Source organism: Lethenteron reissneri, chromosome 16 (genome assembly GCF_015708825.2).
Source record: "Lethenteron reissneri isolate LAM-NWPU_2019-01 chromosome 16, ASM1570882v1, whole genome shotgun sequence".
Lineage (NCBI taxonomy): Eukaryota > Metazoa > Chordata > Hyperoartia > Petromyzontiformes > Petromyzontidae > Lethenteron > Lethenteron reissneri.
The window spans coordinates 4,609,190-4,632,109 of record NC_083794.1 but is presented as its reverse complement, the minus strand read 5'-3'; the positions used below and the strand labels follow the sequence as shown (position 1 = coordinate 4,632,109).

At 45.1% G+C, this 22,920-nt stretch overlaps 1 protein-coding gene across 2 annotated transcripts in view; it reads left to right on the top strand.

The window, feature by feature from the left end:
• The window catches only part of LOC133342867 (relaxin receptor 1-like), a 310,499-nt gene that overhangs the window by 264,121 nt on the left and 23,458 nt on the right, over positions 1-22,920 (top strand). For both annotated transcript variants that reach the window (XM_061552222.1, XM_061552221.1), the window contains 2 exons: positions 5,673-5,744; positions 7,758-7,829. In XM_061552222.1, the coding sequence (XP_061408206.1) occupies positions 5,673-5,744; positions 7,758-7,829 (144 nt within the window). The remainder of the gene's footprint in view (positions 1-5,672; positions 5,745-7,757; positions 7,830-22,920) is intronic.

Genomic DNA, 22,920 nt, shown 5'->3' with positions numbered 1-22,920 from the left:
CCGCCACGCGGGGTTATGCCACACACGCACACACATCAACACTAATGCTACAGCGGCGGCGAGCACGCGCGCGCCCCTGCCAGCGATCATATTCTGTAATGCACACGCCCCACTGTTAACACTACAGTGGCGGTCCGAACACGCGCGCGCTTGCAGGCAGCTATATTTCTAAGATGCGCACGCCCCACGATTAACACCACAGCGGCTGCGCAAACACGCGCGCGCTTGCGGGTGGTTATCCGCTACCCCGCACCCGCACTAAGACTCGCTCTAAAATGGCTACGCGAACACGCGCATGCCGGCGGACAGTCGCTCCACGCACACTCGAATCACAACACTGCACCGATACTCTGTGCTAACGTTTTTATTCGCGGTGCAAAACTCTGTACTGCCTGGAGGGAATATTCTGCGTGCAGAACCTATCCTATTACTACCCAATTCTCAAGATAATCACATGCCCTATTACGTACCTCACGGCCACACTCACGGCGTCGCACGGATGCTGTGAGAGTCGGAGTGACGGAGATGAGAGAGGACTTTACCTATCGCTGTCTCGTAGCTGCACTCGCTCGCGTCGCACGGATGCTGCGAGCGGCTCGAGGAGGCAGGCAGGGAGTCGGTCTAGGCGGCCAGGCGGTCAGAGATGAGAAAACTGACCTGAACCGTTTCGGGCTCCCCTTTTTATGCCCCTTGATTTCGATAAAAATACCCGGGGTTACGTTATCCTGCACAGCCAATCGTGCGCCTACCTGTAATTTTCGAACGTTTTTCTGTCCTTACATGGAGCGTTATGTTTCGTTATTTTTCGGCCCATTGTCTCCATGCCCATACCCATTAATCCCTGACTCAGCCGGTTTAATCTGGGAGGGCACCCGGCTGGCAAATACACACCCGGTGTGTGTACTTGGTCGGTGGCGTTAGGATAACCCCCATCGCCCTCATTGTCTGCTCTGCTCGCTTAATATTACCCCCCAGCCCTTTCCCCGATGTTGTGCGTAACTCATTGTTGCTGGCCCGGTGAACCTTGGTGCGCCCATACAATTTTAAGCCAATTTAGGGGCACCGCAATGTAATTTGTGCTGGGAGGGTCGGACAATCTCCTGGCACCAGGAAACCGTGAGACTCCCCACCTAGGGGCCCTTTGGATGAAAACCCGTTGTGCCAGGCGATCCCCCGCCGGGATACTACGTGTGTGTGTGTGTGCTGCGTGCGTGCGTGCACTCGGGGGGGGGGGGGGATAGGGGGAATTGCGGCGCTTGCGGAGTTGCTCCGCGGTCGTGGCACCACACAGGCATTTACCACTCTTGATGTTTACGTTCACGATACATTAATCAAATTGTGCACATCTGAATACGTTATTTTGTGTCATGCGTATGCTGTATATAATAGTTTCACGTGAGCCCTGCTGCCGCTAGAGGCATTATGTTCATCAAAGCATTTAAACATCCATTCTTGAATCGTTACTTCAAATTACAACGATGCATTGCATCGCGATGGCAGAGAATCATTGCACGTCTGATACAATTGGATATCGCTCAACAGTCCTTACAGATATGTCAGCATCCCACTTGTTGTACTGCCATCTAATGGCCAAATCTGTACGCGACAAAGAGAAACCCATCATAACAGACAAAAACAGCGGAGGCTGGAAATCCATAGGTTTATGGTCCACTTGTTATCCAGCTAGTCGGGTATATCCAAGCACATAATGGTCTCTCTACAATGCACCCAGCTCTGGATTTCAGTTGTCCGCCCCTACTATCCTTAATATTTGACAGATTTGGTTAAATTTCAACATATATTGCCAAGGGTTCTTTCTTAGGAATCAAACCCAAACCAACGAGTCCAAGAAAACATGGTGACTTTGACAACTGGTACATATCCAAATACAAAGTAGGGCCAGAAAACATTTACACGGTCTTATATTATGAGGTGCCACTTGTATTAAAATAGAGGTGACATGTCTATCGTGTAGTTACAAATAAGAATGCATCTGCTTTTTGTTGTTGTTGTCGTCGCTAATACTGTTGTAATATAAAATAGGGGGAAAAGTTGCATTGTAATTTGCTTGTGTCAAGAGAATTAACTGTGCCACCCTGAAAGTTACAGTCCTGCCAAAACTAAGTTTTAACGAGTTTCTGCAATAGCGAATCCGTTTCTGCTGACATGCATCATTCATTTTACCCAGCGTCAGTGTGATCCACAGAGATTTGTGTCGGCCTGGTAAACAATGTTACATATGTAATGCGGGCGTAAATGGGCGGGGCGGATATGACGATCCGAGAGGGAGGAGTCAGGGTCACGTGGGGGAGAAGTTATAGCGGGGAGACAGGAAGCCATCTGGGTCAGTCGGGGGAGTGAAGGGTGGTGAACACGTTGGGTGGTCGCCGTGCCTCAGCCTGGTGGCTGAGGGGCTCATGACGGCGCCAGCCAGCGGGGTGGAAGAGAGAGTGGAGGATTGAGGTTGGAGATGGCGAGATAGCCACAGAGGCCACGAAGGGCTGAGGTAGGAGATGGCGAGATAGCCACAGAGGCCACGAAGGGCTGAGGTAGGAGATGGCGAGATAGCCACAGAGGCCACGAAGGGCTGACGTTGGGAGGTGGCGAGATCGCCACGCACGGAGGAACAGGGAGCAGCGATGGAGCTGCTGTGAGAGCAGCCAGAGGGCTGCACCAAGAGCCTGCAGCGGAGCTGCAGGAGCGTGGAAGGCTACGGGAGCGAAGGCAGATGTGGGGCTGCCGGGGAGAGAGTCTCAGGAGGAGTGCCGTGTGGGAAGGAGAACGCGAACCCCAAATAAAGGACACGGAGTCAGAGAGAAGCGTCTGAGTCCTTTTATTACACATACATGATGCACATCGTGTAAATTTTTTATTTTATTTATTAATATGCTGCTCATATAGTATATATTTGGTTCTCGGGGTTCAACTCAATACTTTATTCCTCTGGGGTCAATAAAATCGGGGCCACTTTTTGGGAAGTTAACGGTTATGGTCAAATTGAGAGAATGGCTAACATCATGGAAATATTGAATTTCGGCTTCAGCCTCAGGACTGTCAATAATGTTTTGCATTTGCAGTGCCACTCGCTTAAGTACCTCAGATACTCAAGACGCCTTACATAACATCTCATCTCAAACATCCGAAGGGCAACCCCCATTGTCAGCTGTCCCCGTGAAACACAAGGCAATTTAGTACTGGCTTGCGCGTGGACATTAGTCTGCAAGTAGGGGGGAAAAATTGTTACGTGTTATCTAAATGAAGTAAATTGCGGGTAATTTTTAGAATTTGACAAGTTTGGACCAGGACGTTGGCACACGATGGCCTACTCATTTCTAATTACATCATGGAATATTTAACACCCACTGTGATGTGGACAACATGTATTGTTTGGTAAATACACCCACAGTATTAACCAGGGTGGCCCCCCTGACTGGAACCGCAAACATCTGTACCGTCTCAGTAGAGAGCAGCTGTTGTAATACGTGTATCGTTATGCATTTGTAGATAAGTAAATAGCGTCTCTACGGCGTGGAAGCCGACTACAACTGCAACACACACGACACATTCTATCCTTATTTTTTTACTCGGAATGTGTCGTATAGATCCCTGTCACAGGAATGTGGACCTCCCGCCACTGCCTCAGCTGTAAACAGCACGTGAGCACTGCCGCAGAGCAAATTTTACAAGAAATAACTTAAAATATTTTTTGACCGGTGGGATTCTTACTATGTGAGCTTATGTTATTTCATGGTTGTAGCCAGGAACACAGGAACACTGCTAGTGTGTGTGCACAGCGTCAATTGAGAGTGACTAAGTGATGTCCTTTGCGAGTTATGTTTTTATTTATTTAATGAACAGGGATCATTCTCAACATCTGAGCTGCAAAGCCTCATTAACAACGCTGAGATGAGAGTCGCCATTGGACTCATGATTTCCAGACCGTGTTACTTTTGTTTACATGTGTAGAGGTGTAATTGTAAAGATGTATGGGCACGGATGGGTAACAAACACAAGGGGCGTGGTTAGGGCCGTACACAGAGGAGGTGCTCGCACCGACGTCCGCACCTGCATCCCCCACGGGCCCCTCCCAGGGGCCCAGTGCTATAAAAGGTGGTGAGCCGGAGGGCTCGAGGTCGAGTGTTAGCTTTAACCAGCGAAGAGTGAAGACCAGCTAGAATAGGCCCCGGAGCTCCCTTGGCTTGCTGTCCTTGTCAGGACCGACCAGGGCAAGCCGGTGGCGTGGTCCCGAGAGCCCAGACTGACGTTCTTATAAGAGCCGGTCTGGAGACTCAGGGTGCCGGGATCCCAGCTTGACCAGGGCTGGGATAGGTAGCCTCCCCTAGCTCCGTAGTGGAGGACTCGGGCGTAGGTTAGCGGGGTTAGACGTGGTGTCTCCCTGTTAGACGAGTGAAGGGGACGATACCCCTTCAAGTGCTGTGTATTCCCGTTACTGTACGAAGTTGGTATTAATAAATAAGTGTGCCTCCAACCACGTCTTCCAAAGCCTCCTGCAACTTACTACACATGTTCAGCAGTCACACGACCTTATCGGAAGCACATCTCTCCATCGCAATGTTTGTATGAAAGATCACTTTGGCAATGAGCACATTGTGTGCAGAACTTTAATGTCGCCATGTACTCTAGACATTTAAACAAACAAAAATTAAGCCATTAAACAGTTGCATCAGGTGCTCTGAAATATGATTAATAATTAATTATGTGCCAACTTTTATTGTACATTGTTCATATATATAATTAGAAGCTCAGCAATGTCTGAGGAGAATTGAAGACTAATTTTTTAAAAATAGTGTGGTAAAGTTGAGTCATTTATTAAATGTATTTCATATACATACAGTGGAACCTTGCCACAGTGCAGCAGGGGAATTCTAGAATACAAGGGCGCTGCAGTGGCGAGATGTTAACTACCTCGTCTGGTATGCAGGAGGTCGTGGGTTCGATCCTGTCCCTGACGCCTGCTGTATATTTGGAGTTATATACGCTTTCCCTGCGATCGCGTGGATTTTTCTTCAGGTCCTCCGGGTTTTCCCTCCACATTTAAAATCAACATGCGTTTACACTCTTTGGTTGCGATACATTGCCACGTGATAAGCCACTTCGTTGAGCTATCATTTGTGGCCAGGTCGCTTCTGAAAAAGAGCTATATAGTTCAGTGGGCCTTACCTGGTAAAATAAAATAGTTTAGTTGAATACGTAATTCCCTTAATCCCCCTGTGTCTGTCCACCCATCAGTGTATTGGCACACCATAGTCAGTCGATCAGGTGGCATGTGGTGGGGTACAGCGTGGGTACTTTCAACCCTCCCAAGATGTGTGGCCAGCGTGTAAGAGGCAAAATACCGTTTGTGAGAAGCTCTCTTCAAGAGCTCCCCTTAGTGAAGGCCCTTCTGCGAGCAGTGCCGGGAACAAGCAGTTGCAGGGCTGCACCTTGTACTTTTACCTTCAGTGAGATACATTTTAAGTGCGGTATCTACTTTCAGCGAAGCTTCAAACACTACAATAATAATGAGCATGTAACCTGTCAGAGAATATACCATTTCAACATTTCTCAAGGCAGTAGCTCGGTCATATTCCTTACAAGCAGAAACTGTTTCCTGGACGTTTTCTTAATAGTTTTTTACTAACTTTTTTCATGCATAACTATTTTTCTTCCAGGAACCTCTCTTATAATCCCTCGCTGTCTATACACTCGCAGCAGTTTGACTTTTTGAAGAGCCTGGAGTCCTTGTAAGTATTCATTTTGTTTTCTTTGGGATTATATCTGTCACGTTCTCATATTTTTTTCGTACTATATTAAGACAATATACCCTGGTTTTTTTGTGCTTCTTCCGTGAGCAAAATGCTTACCACATCAACCTCATATTTCTCTTGGCCCGAGGCAAACGCAGCAGCTGTATGTGATATTTGTTAAGTTTAATTCACGGAATGTCTTTCTACAGAAATAGTGCACATGATGAGATGTATTTATTTTATTTTAATTAAATGCAGCTCAGAATGTTGCTTGAATGTCCTATGGATGGACATGCCCCTGCCATGTAAATGTGTAATTTCCATAACTGTCTCGAAACACCAATGAAAATAAGTACTGGTGAATACTATTTTGCACAGGAATACGCTTTATCTTGGTCTTGAGTAAAAATTTTGACGACTTTTTTAATTCACCAATTGTATGAATCTCAATGATTAAACCATAAGTAGCTGTAAGGTAATTGTACTTTAGTCATAGATAAATGTGTTGTGGATACAAAACTGAAAAGTCAATGTGTCATTTCATTTCACTATTTCAAGTTAGAGTGGCCAAGTTTGGAATATAGTGAAGTAATACCCCGGTTTATGTCTCCCCCGTTTCACAAATACGCCGTCACTTAATTGATACCACGACTTGATTTGCATCGCCTCAATCCACACTTTCATCGCTGGCAGCATGGTCCGTCCTTGCTCGTAATCCGTCCCCTCTCGACCTTCGCTTCCACCACCTAACCTTGTAAATCACTTTGATTTGCATCGTTTCGATATTTGTCGTTGCACATTTCAGGAACTCATCCCCGACGTAAACTGGGGGTATCACTGAACATCATAGTCAAGCAAAGTGCTTGCCACAAATACACCACAATACCTTGCTGATCTCGTCAAAGAGCATAAGCCATCACGCAAACTTCCATCAGCTTGGCAGCAGCTGTTGGCTAATCATCGAACAAAGACGGTCACTGCATCGCACGCTTTTTAAATCACCTAGATTGAAAACTAATTTCTTGATAAATGCATTTTGTATTTAGCTATTTTTCTATCTACGTGACTTTACCGAAAGAACCAAAGAATATGCAATAAACGACTCAAACATATTTGTGACCATGAACGTCATTTTGTGAATGATACATATTCTGGTGCATTTATATATAACAATGCCTGGACTATGAATACTTAAGTGAAGAATAGAGTTGTCATTTCGAATGGAGTAAAACAAGTATATATATCTACTCATACTCGTCGTGATTTAATTTATTTTATTTTATACCTACGTGACTTTACCGAAAGAACCAAAGAGTATGGATTCCTACAGTCATGAAGACTTCACATCTAGATAAAATATATATCTCGCGAGCTAGTTCATGAACCGCACATTTCATACAAAAATTTCATGCAAAATGGAATTAAATTGAGTTTTGTGCAGCTGTGTGTGGCCTATTAACCGTGGAAATGAAATGTATCAACGATTCTAAACTTAATTCTATAAATAATCACCGTGTACACCTCCAACATCACTTTGGGACACTTTAGATTACCCAGCGTGGATAAGCAGTACACCCAGTCTCAGTGACAGATTTGTAATGACACAGTGCACATGCACAGGGGAAATTGTACATTTAATTTTACAGACAATGAGATAAGACATCCCCTGCGAAGGAGACATTGCAGAATACAACGAAAATATAAACTGAAGGGCAAAAATAGAACAGTTCATAGTTAAAGCAGATATTGTAAAAATCCAACATTCTCAATAGCCAAAATATGCAAATAAAACTTAAACAGACACATGTGCGCGTCCATGACTTAATACAAGTATAATTGCATACTATTGGAGGAAAACATTTTTTATGGATACATTGTGGAAAATTATTTTGGCCCATAGGCAAAATTTGCTTGCTTGCTCAATAACAGCGTATCGGTTGCCTTCGTAGCTACGAATAACAAGGTTTTTCTCCTCGGATACGTTACACAGCTCTGCTTTGCCCCCTACAGGAGCATGGAAGGAATTGAGATCAACAACATTCAGAATCGAATGTTCAAGCCACTCCGTGCCCTCTCCCACATGTGAGTTCATCTTTCTTCACGTAGTTATTTATTATTTATTAAGGATATATCTCTGGGCCAGGTTGGTGCGGTGCCAGAGATCAGTCTCGACCGAAAGTTTACGAATTTAAATCATAGACGGCGGACAACTCAACTCATCCACCCTCTCGGGCAGATGTTGGGACATCAATAGCGGTTATCATATGGAGACACTGGTCCTCACCATTGAAATGTGGAATTTACGTATGTATGTTGAACTTCTTTCGCACCCTATGTAGCCAACAATCACAACCTCTGTACATGTGCATGACACAATGGTCCTTTGAGCAGGGGAAACGCTGAGTAGATGCTTAAAATTTGAGTCACCTCATGCATTTGTTGTTGCACCTGCCAATCCAGAGAAAACTACAGTATTCCCCACGAACTTGCTAGACGCGATTTTTGCTGTCAGCAAATCGCATCTGAAACTCGACATGACTCTGTAGAGAGATGAGATAAAGTGATGAGAGAAAATGCTTTCTGAGAAAGTGATGAGAGATCGAGTAACGAGATGAAGTTATGAGAAAGTAATGTGTTACGGTAATTTCCATGCATTTAAAAGCATATTTACGTATTAATTTAAGGTAATCCATACGCAAATATCATTATCCACAAAATATGCTATTCGTGAGTATCTCCGGAACGTATCCCTCGCGAATAACGAGGGAATTCGGTATGTACATTTTTATCATTTTATAAGTGGGGTGGAGCGATGGTGCGGCAGTTGTCACACTCGTTTCTTTGTAAACCCAGCGACCTGAGTTCCATTCCCAGACACGGCTAACATCAATGGTGAGTGGGATTTAAAATTGTTCCTGCCCCCCCCCCTCTACCCGCACTCACCGACCCATACTGAACAGTGTGGTGAATATGGTCAGGCAACATATACAACCAAAAGGTGTGTGCGGAGGACTGTATGCAGTGATGGGTTGAAAAAAGGGTGTTATGTAATTTACAATATAACTATTATACATCATATATTATTCCACTGCGATATTAATTAATAGTAAATATCAAATATACCATCAATGATGGTCTTCATTGTTAACTGCTTCGCAAAAACATTGACCTATGGGCCTATGCACAGCAAAATGTAGGAGGTGCAATTTCCATATTACTGCTTTGGGCACTCTCGCCTCTTTTAAACTCAACCACCCCTTTGCAAAGGACAGAGGCCGCTGTCACTCACTTGGAGAGTAGAACGCCGAATGCCGCTCAGCCAGTGACATGAGAACTCGTGAGCGGGAAGCAGCCATGAAATGCAACGTGAAGAATGCTCATTTGAATCCCGGTCCATGTTTACACCAAAGTTTTGGTCAGGGCACTTTCCCGTCCGAGGCAAAGTGGCCAGATGCTCGGCGGAGTAGCCTTTCGGCGGCAGATCGCGCGCAAGGGGCCCTCGGTGACGTCACCTGGGTTCATCGATGCTTTGCTGCTTGCAAGTGCGCGGATATAAAAGGACACGATGGTTGTGAAGTGTATCGGCCATTCAAAGGCATCGCCATTAGCACTGCTGACTCATCCGTAAGCTTAAGTCTAACAAATCACAACTCGCGGGAACAAGGGTTCTGCTATTGCAAATGCTTTGTTTTCTTATTTGCACGTGACATTTCCTACCAAGGAAAGCTATAATTTTATGGTGTTGTACTATTTTGTTGTTTTTTTTCATACATATTTACTCGTGAGATGATAGTGAATTATTGAAAAGAAAAAAAAACTGACATTTTCATCGATGTCTTGTGTTGAACAATAGCTATGGACAACGTTTCGCTTAATGCATTCGTTTATGAAATGTAGGTGGGAAACAGGGGTTGTGATGTTGTTGTATACAGTCATTAAGCACATCTTCTATTTAATTAATGAACATTAATGAACACCTTCATAACGCTCCAGATGTGCGGTTTCGTAATGACTGTATAACAAGGTTTGTAGGACTTGGCTCTGAACTGCCCGGCACGTGCTGCGCCCTTCCTATTGAGAGTGACGTTGGCAAACCATCCACGACCCCCAACCCCCGAAGCTTCAATACAAGTTTGGCTCCCCCAGTGCAGTGCTGCTACCCGAGGACCAACAGCACTCGCAGCAGGGCAGCGGGACCCTGGACGGTCGTAAACAATAGCAGAGGAAAACATTACTAACGAACGACATCCACGAGCGATAGTAGAGGCATCCTGCCAGCCACCCAACCCCGCACCGTAGCGCGTCCTACACAGAGGTGTAACGATTCTTCTGCGGACGGTGATTTGACAAATGTTTTAGGATTCAAGGGGGCATGATTTGCTTTTAAGAATGTACTGAAAATATATTTCTGCCTAAATTTGTATAGCCTTACTCTTTGGTTCTTTCGGTAAAGTCACGTAGAAATAAAATAAATAAAATAATAGAATACGACGTTTAGATTGCAACACAAACAACCGTCATCAGGTATGAATGAATGAGAAAATAAACCTAGTAAACTTAGAAATGTAATGCAAGACAACACAGAGAGTCGGCTAACACTAGTCAACACCCTACCTGGTTGATTACATTTGTCCAAAGATTGCTAAATTTGAGAGAGAGACAAAACACAGACACGGGGACACATAGAGAGACACACAAGCAGAGAGAGACACACAGAGAGAGACACACACAGAGACACACAGAGAAACAATAACTTTGTGTCAAGGCCTTATATAGAGAGAGGGGGGTTTGAGGCAGATAATTTAGCACGTCAATGAGAGTGGCCGGAGGAGAGAAAATGGACCTATAGACAAAGAAAATTGGAACTTGACAAACTTGGTAAAATTTAGAGAGAGAAATAGGATGTTTGAGAAAACAAACTGAGTAAAATTTGTAAATGTAATGCAATGCAACACAGAGAGTCGGTTAACACAACAGTTAACACTTTGCCTGGTTGATTACGTTCTTCCAAAGATTGCTAAATTAGAAGTTAAGTGTGAGTTGTGTGGAAATCCTCCCCGAAGAGGTGGTTCAAACTTGATTTGAAGCTTTCGTGACTGCAGGAATTACTCTTTGGTTCTTTCAGTAAAGTGACGTAGAAATAAAATAAATTAAATACATCGAAAAGTCGTATTCTTTTATTCTGTTTACTTTCTTTCTACGTGACTTTACCGAAAGAACCAAAGAGTAATCCCTGCAGTCACGAAAGCTTCCAATCAAGTTTATATCGCCTTGTTGCATTCCCCCTCAAAATCCCCACCCCCCCTCATTGGTATGTTTTGATCGCTCAGCTTAGCTTAAACGTAGCAGCATATCGTGTGCGCGCAATTTGCGTGAATGGAAAAAAAACGTCAGTTCAATCTTGAGTAATATTATGCAGGTATGTTTAGCATTTAAATGATATTGATTGGTGCATCATTACACCCATTTGTTTCCCACTCTGACTCTGACATCACCCAGATTAACACGTATCAAGGCAGCTGTAAAAATCACCATATGGGCAGACCCCTTGGTGGACATTAGTCTAGATAATCACATCCACAAATGAGACCACGTTATCCCATGACTCCATTTCCTCCACTGGCTCCTAATCCAATGCTGGTTTAATTTCAATATTATGCTCATAATTTTTCAGATCCTTCATGGATTCGCCCCTTTTCCACACTACCTCTCCCCCACTGATCTCACTCTACTCCCCTATACGCACCCTCTGCTCCAGCAACCAAGGCTTTCGGTTGAAGTTCCCAGTAAACTTCATCGATGCTTTGCTGCTTGCAAGTGCGCGGATATAAAAGGACACGATGGTTGTGAAGTGTATCGGCCATTCAAAGGCATCGCCATTAGCACTGCTGACTCATCCGTAAGCTTAAGTCTAACAAATCACAACTCGCGGGAACAAGGGTTCTGCTATTGCAAATGCTTTGTTTTCTTATTTGCACGTGACATTTCCTACCAAGGAAAGCTATAATTTTATGGTGTTGTACTATTTTGTTGTTTTTTTTCATACATATTTACTCGTGAGATGATAGTGAATTATTGAAAAGAAAAAAAAACTGACATTTTCATCGATGTCTTGTGTTGAACAATAGCTATGGACAACGTTTCGCTTAATGCATTCGTTTATGAAATGTAGGTGGGAAACAGGGGTTGTGATGTTGTTGTATACAGTCATTAAGCACATCTTCTATTTAATTAATGAACATTAATGAACACCTTCATAACGCTCCAGATGTGCGGTTTCGTAATGACTGTATAACAAGGTTTGTAGGACTTGGCTCTGAACTGCACGGCACGTGCTGCGCCCTTCCTATTGAGAGTGACGTTGGCAAACCATCCACGACCCCCAACCCCCGAAGCTTCAATACAAGTTTGGCTCCCCCAGTGCAGTGCTGCTACCCGAGGACCAACAGCACTCGCAGCAGGGCAGCGGGACCCTGGACGGTCGTAAACAATAGCAGAGGAAAACATTACTAACGAACGACATCCACGAGCGATAGTAGAGGCATCCTGCCAGCCACCCAACCCCGCACCGTAGCGCGTCCTACACAGAGGTGTAACGATTCTTCTGCGGACGGTGATTTGACAAATGTTTTAGGATTCAAGGGGGCATGATTTGCTTTTAAGAATGTACTGAAAATATATTTCTGCCTAAATTTGTATAGCCTTACTCTTTGGTTCTTTCGGTAAAGTCACGTAGAAATAAAATAAATAAAATAATAGAATACGACGTTTAGATTGCAACACAAACAACCGTCATCAGGTATGAATGAATGAGAAAATAAACCTAGTAAACTTAGAAATGTAATGCAAGACAACACAGAGAGTCGGCTAACACTAGTCAACACCCTACCTGGTTGATTACATTTGTCCAAAGATTGCTAAATTTGAGAGAGAGACAAAACACAGACACGGGGACACATAGAGAGACACACAAGCAGAGAGAGACACACAGAGAGAGACACACACAGAGACACACAGAGAAACAATAACTTTGTGTCAAGGCCTTATATAGAGAGAGGGGGGTTTGAGGCAGATAATTTAGCACGTCAATGAGAGTGGCCGGAGGAGAGAAAATGGACCTATAGACAAAGAAAATTGGAACTTGACAAACTTGGTAAAATTTAGAGAGAGAAATAGGATGTTTGAGAAAACAAACTGAGTAAAATTTGTAAATGTAATGCAATGCAACACAGAGAGTCGGTTAACACAACAGTTAACACTTTGCCTGGTTGATTACGTTCTTCCAAAGATTGCTAAATTAGAAGTTAAGTGTGAGTTGTGTGGAAATCCTCCCCGAAGAGGTGGTTCAAACTTGATTTGAAGCTTTCGTGACTGCAGGAATTACTCTTTGGTTCTTTCAGTAAAGTGACGTAGAAATAAAATAAATTAAATACATCGAAAAGTCGTATTCTTTTATTCTGTTTACTTTCTTTCTACGTGACTTTACCGAAAGAACCAAAGAGTAATCCCTGCAGTCACGAAAGCTTCCAATCAAGTTTATATCGCCTTGTTGCATTCCCCCTCAAAATCCCCACCCCCCCTCATTGGTATGTTTTGATCGCTCAGCTTAGCTTAAACGTAGCAGCATATCGTGTGCGCGCAATTTGCGTGAATGGAAAAAAAACGTCAGTTCAATCTTGAGTAATATTATGCAGGTATGTTTAGCATTTAAATGATATTGATTGGTGCATCATTACACCCATTTGTTTCCCACTCTGACTCTGACATCACCCAGATTAACACGTATCAAGGCAGCTGTAAAAATCACCATATGGGCAGACCCCTTGGTGGACATTAGTCTAGATAATCACATCCACAAATGAGACCACGTTATCCCATGACTCCATTTCCTCCACTGGCTCCTAATCCAATGCTGGTTTAATTTCAATATTATGCTCATAATTTTTCAGATCCTTCATGGATTCGCCCCTTTTCCACACTACCTCTCCCCCACTGATCTCACTCTACTCCCCTATACGCACCCTCTGCTCCAGCAACCAAGGCTTTCGGTTGAAGTTCCCAGTAAACTTTTGCTCAGTTGGAGGTTGCTCAGTCTCTGCTGCTGCTGACTGCAGAACTCCCTTTCCACAGAAATATCTGCAGTCAACTCGCTGTGCCTATTCAAGTTCAGGCTCCAGAACTTTTTCACCTATGTCTATAACCGACTGCCTTGCACTATACAATAAAACATGCATGCTGTTTCGGTACAACGGCTTGCGCTGCCATTGCATTACGGTGCTGCACGCATACAAATTGTAATCTTTCAAGTGTATTTTGTTTAAGCAGGTGGGAGCTGAAGAGACCAGGATGGGTCTCATTTGTAAGTGACCTGGGGCATTAGTCTGCCAGTACGGGGTGATGACGGTTATGTTTAATCTCAATTGATTAATTTACGGGTACATTTAATTTTCTACGTGGAAAACGTTGACCTTGATGCCGGCCCACAATTGCCTACTCTTGCAAATGACGTCAGGGGATCTTTCACCTCCACTGTGAAGCAGACTGCGTGTGGTATTATTATTGTTCGGTTAATACCACACCGCAATATTAATCAGGGCAGCCCACTGGATTCAACACCGTGAGCCTCTGAAACAACAAGCGGCGAACGCGCTACCACTAGGCCCCGTCACCGCGTATAACGTATTGTACGTGTCTACTGTGCATCAGTTGCAGAACGAGATAAACGGGAACAAAGTGTGGTGGTATTAATGCCATTTTCCGTATTGGTGCCTTGACCTTGTCTGCATGATGGTTTATCTGCACTGGACGTAGAGTTATTTCCGTACGACCGTCTCCATCCCGTTAGCACACGAGCTACCGCGCTTGACATCATCGCCTTAATTTGCAAATCCAGTGCATTAATTGCACCTGATTTAACTGATGCGTTGGCTGCAATTGAAGCAATTAATCCTGGCATTAGCTTCACGTGTACCCTGATCGAATTAAAACACGTTTGATTGAGCACAATGTGACATTTGGAGGCTTGTGTTTAAATTTTTGGCGTTAATTAAACATCCCCTGTTTTGTCCCGTAAAAAAACGTTTTCTGAGACTAGTTTTTTAGAACGTGTCTGCTTTTGGAACAATTGTGTCTCTCAGTGCTGGGCTGCACGTGTATAAAAACAACACAAGCCCCCATGAGGGGATAGCACTGAGAATACGGAGAGAGAGATCTGCAGCCTATTCGCTCGGGGTGTGGAGTTTGGATGGGGGGTGAAAACACCCCTTTGATCCTTTTTTGAAATTGGAAATCCAATCCAGGTTTCGATCCAGGATTCAACTGAATCAATCAGAATCAATCGGTTGATCCAATCTGGCACGCAGTTTGGATTGGCTTTTAATTACCGTAACGGTGACGTGCTAATACTAATAATATACTGCAGTACAATATTTTATTTTTGATGTTTTTGCAACAAACCATCTGTAATGAACAGTGGGTGTATTACAGTCATTAAACATGCACTTAGTAGCCCTTCTCTGCTATGGTTGTCGGCAACCAAATAACAAGAAGAGACTCTCATTTCGAGTGCGGGGAAAAAAACACTCAATATTCCAAGAGCCGCAATGCAATGTGAATGCGAGACGGTGGTCCTTCGTGAATAACGTCACGAAGCTGCTGCTGTTGCTGTGCCCACTGCGTGCCACCTCTCGCTCTGCCCACTGCGTACCACCTCTAAATCTGCCCACTACGTGCCACCTCTCACTCTGCCCACTGCGTACCACCTCTCGCTCTGCCCACTACGTGCCACCTCTCACTCTGCCCACTGCGTGCCACCTCTCGCTCTGCCCACTGCGTGCCACCTCTCGCTCTGCCCACTACGTGCCACCTCTCGCTCTGCCCACTACGTGCCACCTCTCGCTCTGCCCACTACGTGCCACCTCTCGCTCTGCCCACTGCGTGCCACCTCTCACTCTGCCCACTACGTGCCACCTCTCGCTCTGCCCACTACGTGCCACCTCTCGCTCTGCCCACTACGTGCCACCTCTCACTCTGCCCACTACGTGCCACCTCTCGCTCTGCCCACTACGTGCCACCTCTCACTCTGCCCACTACGTGCCACCTCTCGCTCTGCCCACTACGTGCCACCTCTCGCTCTGCCCACTGCGTGCCACCTCTCGCTCTGCCCACTGCGTGCCACCTCTCGCTCTGCCCACTACGTGCCACCTCTCACTCTGCCCACTGCGTGCCACCTCTCGCTCTGCCCACTGCGTGCCACCTCTCGCTCTGCCCACTGCGTGCCACCTCTCGCTCTGCCCACTACGTGCCACCTCTCGCTCTGCCCACTACGTGCCACCTCTCGCTCTGCCCACTACGTACCACCTCTCGCTCTGCCCACTACGTGCCACCTCTCGCTCTGCCCACTGCGTGCCACCTCTCGCTCTGCCCACTACGTGCCACCTCTCGCTCTGCCCACTACGTGCCACCTCTCGCTCTGCCCACTGCGTACCACCTCTCGCTCTGCCCACTACGTGCCACCTCTCGCTCTGCCCACTGCGTGCCACCTCTCGCTCTGCCCACTACGTGCCACCTCTCGCTCTGCCCACTACGTGCCACCTCTCGCTCTGCCCACTGCGTGCCACCTCTCGCTCTGCCCACTACGTACCACCTCTCGCTCTGCCCACTACGTGCCACCTCTCGCTCTGCCCACTACGTGCCACCTCTCGCTCTGCCCACTACGTGCCACCTCTCACTCTGCCCACTGCGTACCACCTCTCGCTCTGCCCACTACGTGCCACCTCTCGCTCTGCCCACTGCGTACCACCTCTCGCTCTGCCCACTACGTGCCACCTCTCGCTCTGCCCACTGCGTGCCACCTCTCGCTCTGCCCACTGCGTGCCACCTCTCGCTCTGCCCACTACGTGCCACCTCTCGCTCTGCCCACTACGTGCCACCTCTCGCTCTGCCCACTGCGTGCCACCTCTCGCTCTGCCCACTGCGTACCACCTCTAAATCTGCCCACTACGTGGCACCTCTAACTCTGCCCACTACGTGGCACCTCTCGCTCTGCCCACTACGTGGCACCTCTCGCTCTGCCCACTGCGTGCCACCTCTCGCTCTGCCCACTACGTGGCACCTCTCGCTCTGCCCACTGCTTGAGGTAGGCCCCTGCACAGCGTGAGATCTTGCAGCAGGCGATCTGCAAGCGCTGAGATGAGCGCAATGCTGGAAGGACATCTGGCTTTAGTGGATGGACACGAACAGGTTAAAGAAGCAAAGACCGACTTGACTCGATAGCCCTCGTGCTCTCAGTCATGGTAGTTCTATCACGAAGTGACAGTTTCTTTAAAAAAAAACATGTTCCTTTATTCACCAGACTTGGTATGAGATATCCATGTTTGCACACGCAATACCAATATAATTATTGGGTAATGCGTCAAAAGTTACGGTATGTTTTCATCACGCTCACGTTCACATTGCATGTCCAACAAGCATTGACGACCTAAACTATTCAATGTACGTTAATAAAATAGCACGAAGTAAAATCTATATTTTTTTATAAAATGCACTACTTCAAACAGTTGCATATCTCTAGAGGGAGGTTATTTATGATGGCAGTTGCAATTGGTAACGGCTGTATGTTTTAATTTTGAAAAAAAGGCATCGTTCATTCTCTTTTTCCATATTTCTATTCATTGGTCAATTGTTTTCACTTGGGGGGGGGGGGTGGCGGGGTCAAAGAAAAGACAGGGATCAATGGATGGATCGTGGCTGTCAGCAGGGTGGCACATCAGCCACACATACAACTTTTTTTTTATAGGAAAAGCCAATAGTAGTCATTTTCGTGTGTTTGATTTGTTTAAGTGTATTTTTCGTAGCAAGGTAATGGAAAATTGTTCTCGGGAGTACTCATCACTTGGACATTTTGTACAGAGTCAACAATTCGATTCCCATCACATGGTAATTCGCGACCGGCCTGGTGGTGCTATGATAACAGTGCTTGAGTAACAATCAGAAACTTCTAAGTTCAAATCCCAGGTGGAGATTGACTCAGGGCACGAATCTCAAGAACATTGTTAAAACTCTAACGGCTGGTCGAATGTTATTGGGGGCATATTTGTGTCGCTGGAGACACCAACCAATTCCTTCCAGAACCACCACAAGTGCTTTCCACCTGAACAACCATGCAGCAGATATCACCTTTGATGTGTCTTTCTGCAGTAACCCAATATGCTACGACCCCAATCCGAGATATCTAGGGAACAGTATAGATGCCTGACCTTCAAGCCACAAATTAAACCAATCTGTGAAAAGACCATGTCAAGAATGGCTCTGCTACAGAAACGATCAGGAACGATCTGGGATGCCACAGCAGATGTGCTGCGAACTGCCACCCTCTCACTGATCTACTCTGTATCATAGTCACCACAGTGTCAGTCTACTCAGTGTCAGAGTCTACTAAGTGTCAGAGTCACCGCGCTCTAGCTTGGTCCAGCAGCTCCTACACAAAACTGATAAAGTGATGTGCATCATAATCGGCACACTGAAACTGACACCAATCCCCTGGTTCCCTCTTCTGGCGAACATCAATGCCTCTAAATATTTGCAGAGACATCGCGCAAACGACAAGGGAGTTCACAAGTTTTCTTGCCAACTACAACCAGACCTCAACAATGTCCCTCACAACCGAATCAAGTCCCGATCCCCCTTTTGGGATCGCGCTGTCACCATCTTAGACTCTCGCCCAGATCCAGAAAAATGCTGGCCAACAGAGCGGAACAACATAGATGTCCAGAACAAACACCTCCTCATTCAAGACCCAAGCATCACACCTCCCCTGGCTTTGACATTCCATCCTCGAAGACACCGGTGGTGTGACCATCGACCACATCATCAGAACATTAACAGACCGATGCGCACCACATCTCCTTCATAAGTGGAAACCTAAAGACGCAGACCACAGGAGTGCGACTGTGCCAATGCAACCCACATCCATATTAGAGGTTTTTTGGGTTTGATCACATAATATAAATGTGTTGTTAAACCCTCCACCACCGGACACAGCAAATTAGTAAGGTTTGTCACTTAAAAAACAGTTCAGCACACCGGTGTGTTGGAGAGTAAACCCACAACATTAACAATTCGAGTACGACGTTTCGCTGGTGATTATAACTCGGCCTCATCAGGCGACAGCCAGAGTTGGATTAATATTGGTCGTGAAAGCCTACCTGTTAAACAGAGGATGAATAGCAAAACTTCACAAACTCTCTCTCCCTAAGCACTCTCAGAGCTCGCAGACCTTATCATTGGCATTCAACTCCGGCACATATTGTCCACATGCGTAGTGGGTTCAATTTAGGCGCACACTTGATCTTGGAGGCAACACGTTAGTTCACTAATTCCAACAGGTAACTCTCTACTTAACTGGATAACGACTAAGGGTGGTGACCAGCACGAGTAACTATATACACTTGGAGGGGTGAACACCACAGGTGACTATATCCATACTGGATGGGATAACTACTAAATCGGACCAGGGCAACCAACACGCTGCCTGGTCCACGTGCGCAAAGACCGGAGACCACTGGCGGAGCCAATTGGGGGGGGGAGGGGGTGGCACGTGCCCCCCAATGATCCGATCGAAATTCCTAATTTCGGAATAGTTTCGTGCCAGTTATCATATAGAGTGCGGTCGTATCGCTACAGTTCTCTGTGGTGAGTACAATGTCTTTCTAAACAACGGCACTACGCCTCTCGAAATTAAATAACGCTGAACTGCTTGCGCGCTCCAAGATTCAGCAGTGAACGGGACCACCCCACCCTGCAACTTGCAGACGTCTTGGAACGGGAAAGGGTTAACTGCTGACTTCACACGAATATACATCTTTAGCTACACATTTGATGCCCTGCACATATTTTTTTCGCAATGTTATCAAACTGAAAAATGCAATGCTCATTGTTCAAATAAGGCAATTTAATGTAAAAACGATATTCAATGTGCGTTTTGTTTTCGTGCCATTATTGGTGACTGGACTGAGACTATCAACCCACTGCATTGAGATCTGGGAAAATCAAATCCAGGATCTCTGTGGTGCTGGCTCAGCGCTCTGACTCCCTGAGTCACCCAGTTTTCTCCGTGGTTGACAAAATAAGTACTGCTTCATTGGAAAATAACAATGGGTGCCACATATTCTTAGGTGTTTTCGGTAAAGTCACGTAGGTAAAACATCAAAATTAATAAAAATAATAAAATAAAATAAAGATCACGACGTTTCGGAGGCAACACAAGTCTCCATCATCAGGTGGGACAGTCACAGCCAGATCAGCTGCATCAAGTGAGGCAATGATTCAAGATGTAATCCCTTAAAAGCGAGTTGAGGGGGGAGGAGAGGGGGGGGAGGGGCTCATCAGAATGTGGTAGCCAATGAATGGAAAGTATCGGGAGAGAAGGGCCAACAAAAAGGTGGGCGACGGCGTGGAAGCTATTGTGCGCAAGCGACACACTGCTGCCCACGCCAACGCATTGGGCAGAGAGGGGGGAGGGGGGAGGTCTGATACACATGATAGAAAAGAAAAGAAAATGCGTATGTTTATACCAATGCTGTGATTACTAAGTTTGTACCCATCATCACGGTTGAAATTATGTCTGTGTTTGTATATTTGTATGGCTTCGTGTACAAACCTTTGATGGTAGCCAGGAGGTTTGCAGAGAACCTTGGTCTCGGAAAAGACAATTTCATGAGAGCCCACTGAGTTGTAGCAATGATCGGCAACGGCCGAAGAATTAGTTCTGCCGTGTTTCAGATCTGACTTGTGCTCGCGGACACGATCTGAAACACGGCAGAACTAATTCTTCGGCCGTTGCCGATCATTGCTACAACTCAGTGGGCTCTCATGAAATTGTCTTTTCCGAGACCAAGGTTCTCTGCAAACCTCCTGGCTACCATCAAAGGTTTGTACACGAAGCCATACAAATATACAAACACAGACATAATTTCAACCGTGATAATGGGTACAAACTTAGTAATCATTGGAAAGATGTTATTAACCACGCAAAAAAGACTTAATTACACTTTTTGACCATCTTATCTGACAGACACTTGTTTACTTTACTTTACCGAGTGTTAACTTCCCCAGTGTTTAACAGTAATCTCTTCATTGTTTAGCCAGCATTGGTATAAACATACGCATTTTCTTTTCTTTTCTATCATGTGTATCAGACCTCCCCCCTCCCCCCTCTCTGCCCTATGCGTTGGCGTGGGCAGCAGTGTGTCGCTTGCGCACAATAGCTTCTACGCCGTCGCCCACCTTTTTGTTGGCCCTTCTCTCCCGATACTTTCCATTCATTGGCTACCACATTCTGATGAGCCCCCCCCCCCCCTCTCCTCCCCCCCTCAACTCGCTTTTAAGGGATTACATCTTGAATCATTGCCTCACTTGATGCAGCTGATCTGGCTGTGACTGTCCCACCTGATGACGGAGACTTGTGTTGCCTCCGAAACGTCGTGATCTTTATTTTATTTTATTATTTTTATTAATTTTGATGTTTTACCTACGTGACTTTACCGAAAACACCTAAGAATATGATTCCTTGCAGTCACGAAAGCTTCAAGTCTAGAATTAATGGGTGCCACGTGGGGGTCCAGTATCTGTCATTGGGATTCTGGATTGTCCCAACTGGCCGAGGACTCGGTTTTTGCGGAAGTGAAGTTTTTTCCCCCCTTCATGTTTATTTCGATTAAAAGCGAAGTAAAATTATTACAAAACGATTCAACTGGGTAAATTTTCACTTTGGCAATTTGGGTTGATGTGACGATAGCACAAGTTGATTCATTTAAGGAGCTGATTCCCATACTCTTTGGTTCTTTCGGTAAAGTCACGTAGGTATAAAATAAAAATAACCACAGCAAAAAAAATTGCTGTGGTTTTCCCACCTGATGATAATTGCTTGTGTTGCGATCGAAACTTCGTGATTTAAATTATTTTATACCTACGTGACTTTACCGAAAGAACAAAAGAGTATGGATCCCTGCAGTCACGAAAACTTCAAATCTAGATTGAGCTGATTCCCATTATCCACATTCAATAATAACACACTTTGTTTTTCAGGACACAGTAAATGTACTTTTTGAATCTGTGGTTTTGTGCTAATCATCAATAACATACGTAGCTTAAAACATGAAAGAATAACAATGTTCTGTTACCTAACAGACATTTCCTACGTGTTTTTTTTTCTACGACCGAATCATTTGGAATGTGCCCAGTCTCGTCAGATCTCAAATATACACAGGTTTTGATCTTGGATAGTGCTTGGATGGGTGACCACCACGCATGAATTAATTGTCATAGTGTTGCTGTGTGGGCGACAATGGTGAGCAACACAGGGCAATACAGTTAAATAAATTGTTGTACTCTACTTATATGCTCCCACATCGAAGCTCTATGTCTTCCCAAACCCGTACTGATAAAGTATGGTTAAAAGGCCCCCATGATCCTCACGGCATGCCCATGCTCTCAGTCAGAAATGGATTGATGATGCCCTTTGTCAGTCCAGTCAATGCAATTCCGAGGCTGAAATTATCTACAGAGTGACATGCATATGTTTTTGTGGCCCAGAGAAGATAGTAGAAATTCCATATTCTTATGGCAAGGGTCATACTCTCCATAGTAAATTTGTTATTTTATTATTGATAACTATTGTGTAATTAAAATACTTCTGAATGCAGAAAACAATGAGTAAATATTTCTGATATAAGCTTGACAGACTACGCATAGGCAAGGATGTATGTTTCCACTTTGCAACTGGACAGAGAGCTATCCTTAAATTTGGCCATACCAAGCTTGTACCAGTCACAGTGCACAAAACGTGCTACTCACTCACCGATTGCAACACTTCCATATCAACTAAGCCCACAAGCTAGACTGGCCTGAATAAAAAATAGTATGAGTAACTTGAACAGACCACCGGTTTTTTCTGATGCATTTTTGGCCTGGACATCCGAGAACTGAATTAGCAATTTCAAAACATGTTTTTTTTGCATTTTTTACAACAAAAAAATACGTAACAAAAATGTTTAACATTCTTGTCCATGGAATGGATACACAGTCCTTATTTATCCTAAGGGGTTATATTCACCAAAACAGCGCTGGCATTGTACTCGCTACGTGAGACTTAAGTGTAAATTTTTTTTACAAT